Source organism: Lycium barbarum, chromosome 8 (genome assembly GCF_019175385.1).
Source record: "Lycium barbarum isolate Lr01 chromosome 8, ASM1917538v2, whole genome shotgun sequence".
Classification (NCBI taxonomy): domain Eukaryota; kingdom Viridiplantae; phylum Streptophyta; class Magnoliopsida; order Solanales; family Solanaceae; genus Lycium; species Lycium barbarum.
Window position 1 is genome coordinate 93,750,017 of NC_083344.1, and position 7,621 is coordinate 93,757,637.

The following is a 7,621-nucleotide window of genomic DNA, read 5'->3' on the forward strand; positions in this document are numbered from 1 at the left end:
TCAGTACGAATAATGTACCGAGTATGTAAGGCATGAACGATAATATGATAAGGGATACAAGCATGAATAATGACAAAATGGAAATATAGAGCATATCGTAAGATAAAAGAGTAACCTGTACATATGAGCGCCTCTTAGGGCGGATGCCATGTATGCTTAGCTTTTTTTGAAAAACATTTCTTGTTCATATATACAGAAAATAGAACATATCATATTGCCGAGGCGTCGGCTCCGATTCATTTGGCCACATATGTCCCGCGTCCGGGAATCCCTCGTTCGGGATAATATTATGTCATATTATACCAACTGATCAGGTGGTTACGCGTATATAACGCTCTGGCCCTTTTTCCCATATTCCCCATTTACATATACATATATCATATAAGTAGCTTGCATGAGAGCCCAAGAAAAGCTATAACTGTATCGGAGTGACGTAAGGTCGGTAACCTCCGATTATATTATGGAATAATCATCATGGCTTTGTCTCACCTTGAAGGAACAATTATTATAAGGTGAGACTATCAATGAAGAATATCTTTGAGAGAACATAGAATAAGGCGTCAATTCATATACTTTGGAATCTTTAAAAATAATCATCATCCATGAATAAAATTGAGAAATCAAGAAATAGCTCAACATTCTTATATCGTCATTGTAATCGTAAACTTGGAACCTTTAAACTCGGAATCATCATCATCATAATCAAGTAGGAAAATATTCTCATCTTTGACATCATCATTATGATTGTGAAAACAGGTTCATCGTTGTTATCATAAGAGCTCACAGAGCCATAAATCTCTGATTTAGAAAGTACGAACATTTTGGAAAACAACTATGAATTATTAGGAAAGGAATTATGCCTTGGAGTCATAAACATCTAACTTTTGAAAACGAGTAAGATATGGAAACATTTATGAAGCCATAACATCGGAATCATGCCTTTAAAAGAAAGGAACGAGCCTTAACATACATGTTCAGCCTCCTATTTTCTACGCTTATCCGTCTGTACTCGTAAATCTACATTTGAGAGAATTCACACTATCGTTAGACTCATCGTTGCATACGTGTACTAAGCTTTCAATTTAAACTACTTTATACTCTGCTGAAAATCGGGCAGCATCTCCCCTATTTATATGCCTAGCTCGAAATCATAATCCAACAACCAACAACACAACAACAATACCAACATCAACAACATCATTTCCAACATCAATATGTACCATAAAACAGCCCACACGCTGTTTTCCAACTTCCATAACTAACCAACTTACTACACAATTATTTAACAACCCTAAATAATACCAAAGAGAAATATTCATACCTCTTTTCTTGTTAAGACAGCAATACCCTCAATATCCATGCTAAAATCCACCGCAAAACAATACTAGAATCACAACCATGCGTTACCCGGACCTAAACCACTACTCCGCGACTTAAAAATTGCTCACTTTTTGTTTTCCTCACTCTCTCTTCAATTTCTGGAATTTTCCAGCAAAATCTGGTGAAAAGAAGGGGTTCTTACCGTTTTTATAAGGGTCAAATTCGGGGTGTGTCACTGTAGCAGCAATGTAGCACGCGTTTCTGTTCTGTCAGCTAAACTTGTAACGTCCATAATTCTCTACTCCGATGTCCTATCGATTAGCGGTTTGTTGCGTTGGAAACTAGACTCGACGAACTTCATTTTAGACTTTTGTGTCACCTTAAAACACTTCATATGCTAAGAGATATGCGTCCCCCAAGTTGGACCAAAATTTTCACACAAAACATTACCCATCCTTTCTCCGAAGTCATACTACTTCATTTCTTCCACTCATTTCCTTATAAAACCTTCCGGTATACCTTATATACATCCTTCACTCATTAAATATACTTAATAATGCTTGCTCCATATATTCCAAAGTGGTTTTACTTAATCCTAACTCAACGTACTTATGTTTCAAATTTGATAAGTGCTCTTCGAAGATACGAGATGTAATATATATCATTTGGCTGTGACAAAGTATCCTTGGCTAAAGAATATACCATAAGACTGGCCTCAGTTGGTGCAATTTTTGGAAGGATATAAGCCAGTTATGAAGATTAGGAGGGTACAATGGAGATGTCCAACAGTAGGATGGTATAAATACAATACAAATGGTGCTTCAAGGGGAAATCCAGGTGCAAGTTCAGCAGCCTTTTGTGTGAGAAACAATGAAGGAGATGCAGTATTTGCTAGTGCTAGGAGGTTAGCAGACATAACTAATATTTGTACAGAAGCTGCTGCTATACAGGATGCTGTTGAGTACTGCATGACACTCAATCTGCAACCTGTGATTATTGAGACAGATTCATTAACCATGGTGAACATATTGGAGGGGAGATGGGACATTCCATGGAATGTGAGATTGATGGTGAGTAGGATAAGGAGATGGACAAAAGGAGGCCATGTGCAGATTGCTCACATCCTTAGGGAAGGCAATGCACTGACAGATTATTTAGCTAACATGGTTTTTGATTTTGCAGGTACAATCCAAATAAACAATTATCAAGAACTACTAATTCAGGCAAGAAAGATACTTAACAGTGATAAAAGCAATATGGCACACTTCAGATACTCAGCATATAGACCTAGAGAACCAGATTAATCAGAGTTTGACTTTAAACACTCAATAATCACACAACATAGCAAAATGTGTGATGACAGTACTAATATGCAGGAGTTTGTAATACATAAATGCTTTCTGTAACTTCAACTAAAGTTGTCCTGAGAAGGAAAGTAATATATGATACACACAGAGGCTATACATGATCTGCACACAAGGAAAACAAGACTACATGGTTACACAGTTGTAAGGATACATAGAATTGCTGAAGCTGTAGGTTGGAAAAATGCAACTTGTTTCTGCTTGATTTATCAACTGGATTTGATGTCATAGCACCTGGTGAGAGCTTGAGGTGTCTGATAATGACAACAGACCAAAGCAGTAGAAGTTTCGGCATTTAGATCTAGCTTAGGATTTATTTGATTATGTAACATTACATATAGTAGGCTAGATTAGATTTCTGCATTTTTTTTTAACTTTCTTTATTTCCACTTTCTGTGTGTAAATACTTTGATTTTGAAATAAAACTACACAAGTCTGATGGCTTGTGCTTTGATCCAAAAAAAAAAAAAAACAATTACAGAATCTTAGTTTTTGCACCCGAAAAGAGATCGTCTTGACCCAAAAGAGACCGTTTTGACCCGATGTTGACTGTGGTCAACTCCAAATCCTTAACTTAATTAGTTTCGCAACCAACGACTCGAATCACACCCGAACACCTCGAGACCCGAACCAACGGCCCAACTAATTGCCTCGGGAACCATACCACCCATCTCCATAAGTCATAGACCAAGAAGAAACTACGAGATGGATATTTTGGGAGAACAAATCTAAAAGCTCAAAACGAGCCAAGCGGGTTGTTTCTTGTACATTCAAACAACCAAATATTCTTTGCAAAAACTATAACCAAACACAACTCCATCTTTAACTCCAACTTCAAAATTTCAAATAAAGAGAAATATATTTTGTTTTCATGGCCAAATGCCTACTAACAATTCTCAATAACTGACTAACTGTGCAGATGGAGGAAATTCTCACTGGAGACCTGGAGTGGTTGCAAGTAATTATTGATTGTTGAATGATTTGTGCCCTATTGGCTGGTTAATATTTGAAGAGTTTGCAATTTTGTACAAGTTACATTTTTTTATAAAGACTATTTAACTGGTTACAGAGAGCACATTTTACTGAATAACATCTCCAACACGTACGCTCCACAAGTGCGAGCTTGATCTTTTTCATAATCAAGTACGTGCAATTTTTTTTTAATAATGGTTCTGTTTGTAGATTAAGGAACCAACGTTTATTCTAGGCTTCCTTTGCATTGCTTGCATGTTTGAAAAGAGGGATGAATGTCTCAGCTCATCTAGGTAAAAATGATTTCAAATCAACGAGGAACGACATTGTTTTATCACACTTTTTAGATCATAATTAAAAGTTAAGCAGTAGAAATTCTAAAGATTCCCCGGGAAATGTTGTTTTCCAACTATTGTCCTAAAACAGAATGCATGAACTTAGATAACAGGGAACTAAAGGAGAAAAACAAGACACAGCGGCCATATTATTTCATAGTAATGTAACGGGACGTAATTTTAGTTTTGATTTTAGCATTTAAATCAAATTGCCAAGTGAGTGAAAATGAAGCTAAATATCATCTTTCCATTGAGTCATTCATTTGAATATAACAAGCAGTTTTTATTAATATTTAAAACGAAAATTCATGGCTCACAGCTTCATAAATAAGGAGAGACTAGATAAAGGCTCCTCACTATTGTGCCTAAAAATGACACTAATTACAGATTAAGAGGACCAACATCAGAAGTCAAAGAAGGAACTTGGGATCCTTGAGCAACACTAAATAACTGTGATGGAGTATAATTTGTATTTGCACTTCCACTTCCTGAAGGTTTGAAGAAAGCTCCATGGGTGAATGCATCTTTCGACGACTTCCAATTCCACTTTTCCCACTTTATTCGACTAGCAATATTCCTATGTGTAACCTGTAACGTATCGATCAATTTTGAGGAATAATCGCGATTTTTTTTTTTCTAAAATAGTGAACATGGAGTAAGAAAGATCCAATGAAGCTGCAACTGTCAATAACTTCTCAACTCGATGTTGTGACACTACAGTGAATAATAACTTCTTGAGCTGTAGACGGTCCTTTTAAAATAAATGACATTGTAATTGGACCTTAAACTTTAAATTTTTAGACGAGGGCGTTTTTGACATGATAAGTGAAGTCAGAGGAAAATATTATGCACCTCTTTTTTGGTGCCAGCAATGAAGTAATTCCCTTCACTAAAAATAGTTGGATTAGAGGCTCCACCAATTGCATAAATATTCCAGGGTTCATAGTAATTGTTAGCAACATGAGCATAGCCCAACCGAACCCTGCCATATGTCAAATTTACAGTACTAAATAAACTGAAATTAGAGATAAAACAAGAAAATAACCATAAATATTCCACCACCCCACCTCCTCTTTCTCTTTCCTCCTCTTTCTCTTTTCACTTTTTAAAAATAAATTCGCCTCATTTATATATTCTCGAAAAATGTCCATTCCTTATTTTCTATATATATTTTGAGTAGTAGCTATGTACTCCTAATATATTTCCCTTTTTAGGAAAAAAAATTACTTTTAGAAACAAGAGTATAATTACATTGGCATCCTTTGGTGAAGGCCAGGACCAAAATGATTGAAAGCAATTGTGACTCTCATCTTTTTGTCAGGAATAAGTCCATCTTGGTTCCCCAGCAGCATCACCTGAAATTTTACTTTGATTTAGAATTAATCAATACTGGAATCAGCTTACATTGTACAACTTTTTTTACATTTAATTGTATTCGATGTTCACATTTATGGTCGTGAAAATAAGTTAATTACTTACTTTGTTATGTTGGGTAAGGTAATTGTTAGAGACAGTTACACTAGTAGAACCATGGACGACATCAATGAGACCATCATCAGCACGTGCAAAATAACAATGATCGATCCAAACTTTTGAAGAACTATGTATGGTGATAGCATCTCCATCTGTACCTGACCTATTGAGAATATAATCAAGCAAATAAAAATGTGTGTTTTCATATATCTGGCCCTTGAAAATAAGAATCAGACCGTAACATGAAGAATTGTGTTGAGAATAAGTAAATAAAAATATGATTTCTCTAACAATTTAAACTTTTATATGAACACGTCAAAAATACCTTCGAAGAACCCGGGTAGGACTAACTCTAACAGGCCCAGGCTTAGCTGCCTTACAATCGCGCAAGCTAATTCCATGAACTATCACATGTTTCACAAGTTGAATAGTGAAACAAGGTCCATAAGCTATTTCAACTTTGGCACCTCTTCCATCTATTGTTTTATATGCACTAATTATAAGCTCATTTTTTAGAGTAATGAGCATGTTCTTTTGGAAAATAATCCAAAGTGGTTCGGTTTGAATTACTCCGTATCGGAGTGTGCCTTGTTTTGGATTGACAGGGTCATCGGAAGCATCATTTACGATATAAAACGCTCCGTTTTTCCCTCCCATGGTACTACTACCAAAGCCTTTAGCACAATTGCCTAAAGCTTTACGATTTGTAGACCATTTTGGGTCTGATCGCCAACATGAATCTATAACGTTCATTGCTTTCACATGCAATGAATAAATAGAAAAAAGTAGAAGCCATGAAACCAAACAGGGAAAACTGGGTTTTTCCATGGCTTTAGGCTTTATAATCTTTGTAATGAACGGAAAAAAATGAATGGGATGAACACTTTGGGGCACCATGTTATACGTATATATACAAGCAGGTCTAATGAGGCTTTAAATGTTGGGTTAAGAAATCTAGATTGAAGTTTGAGCTGAATTACATTTCATTAATATCTGCATGTACATTAAATATACAAGTGTAAGATCAATTCTAGTCAAGCATGATCGAGTACAATTCAGTTCAACTCTTATATTTTTTCCAATCAGCTCCATGGTCCAAATGTAAAAAATCTTACTACCTCCGGTTCAAATAGAGCGTCCATTTAGTCATTTACATACCCCTTAAAAAATACTAATTTCTAGGTAATAATACTAAGGGCCTGTTTGGAAAGCCACCGGATAATTGGAATTGGGTGTAATTACAAAGTTTGGTCTGTTTGTTTGACCAAGTAATTACACAGTTAGGTGAGAATTGAGAGGGTGTAATTACACTCTCCAATTCTCAAGGGGGGCTGATAATTGGGTGTAATTACACCCTGTAATTACAGGATTACGTTTTAGTTTCTTTCTTTTTTGTTTTATTTTAAATTCATTTCCTTTTTAATTTATTTTTTATTTCTATTATTTTTATTTCTTTTTTTATTTTTACTTTTTAATTATTTTTTATTTTTAAAATATTTTTTTAATATTATTTATCTTTCATTTCCTTTCTTCTCATTCCCAACCTTAATTTCTAGTAGTTCCATGTAATTGGCTAGTATTTTATTATTATTATTTTATTCATTTAGGATAACCGTGCTATTATTCTAATTTTTTAAACTAACTACACCTCTTAATATTAGAAAGAATGAGTCACTAACAAACTTGGCATATAATGAGCGATATTATTAAAGTAGAATTTCGTTGTGAATGAGGTTATAAACTATTTTCCCTTTCTTTTGAATTATATTTACTTAACTTACGTTGGAACTTACTTATGTAATGTTGGAATTTGACATAAGAGTATTATGCTAAACTTTTTCATTTGGATTTTGAATTGAGGTTTTTTTTCGATTTTAATTTATTTGATTTAGTACTATTAACTTGTTATTTCACATTACATGTTGTTCAATGAACATGACCTAGTATATGTCCTCTATAATAAAAAAAGTTCATGAAAATTCCGAAATCCTTACCATAAAACAGAAAAAAGAAAGGAAAAAAACACAGTTGATAGATTTTTTTTTGGTTAAACATTTGAATAATGTTATGGCATTATATTTATAATTTGTTTTTTGTCAAACATCCAATCCATGATGTTCTCACAAAAAAAGTCTGCTTTTTAGTTTTATAATTAAT

General features: G+C 34.4%; 1 protein-coding gene across 1 annotated transcript; it reads right to left on the minus strand.

The window, feature by feature from the left end:
* Positions 1–4,220: 4,220 nt before the first annotated feature.
* On the minus strand, positions 4,221–6,328 carry LOC132605146 (putative pectate lyase 2). Its single transcript, XM_060318391.1, has 5 exons — positions 5,790–6,328; positions 5,471–5,627; positions 5,243–5,346; positions 4,844–4,973; positions 4,221–4,579 (listed from the first exon to the last, which is right to left on the minus strand). The coding sequence occupies exons 1-5, from the start codon at positions 6,290–6,292 to the stop codon at positions 4,373–4,375; spliced, it is 1,101 nt and encodes a 366-aa protein (XP_060174374.1). The 5' UTR covers positions 6,293–6,328; the 3' UTR covers positions 4,221–4,372.
* Positions 6,329–7,621: the final 1,293 nt, after the last annotated feature.

What these genes read in the sequence shown, in the direction of transcription:
- LOC132605146 (XM_060318391.1), bottom strand. Translation starts at nt 6,292, where the DNA reads ATGGAAAAACCCAGTTTTCCCTGTTTGGTTTCATGGCTTCTACTTTTT. An exon ending in CCTACCCGGGTTCTTCGAAG is followed by an intron (nt 5,628 to 5,789) that starts GTATTTTTGACG and finishes TATTCTCAATAG; the next exon opens with GTCAGGTACAGATGGAGATG. An exon ending in CTTCACCAAAGGATGCCAAT is followed by an intron (nt 4,974 to 5,242) that starts GTAATTATACTC and finishes GACATATGGCAG; the next exon opens with GGTTCGGTTGGGCTATGCTC.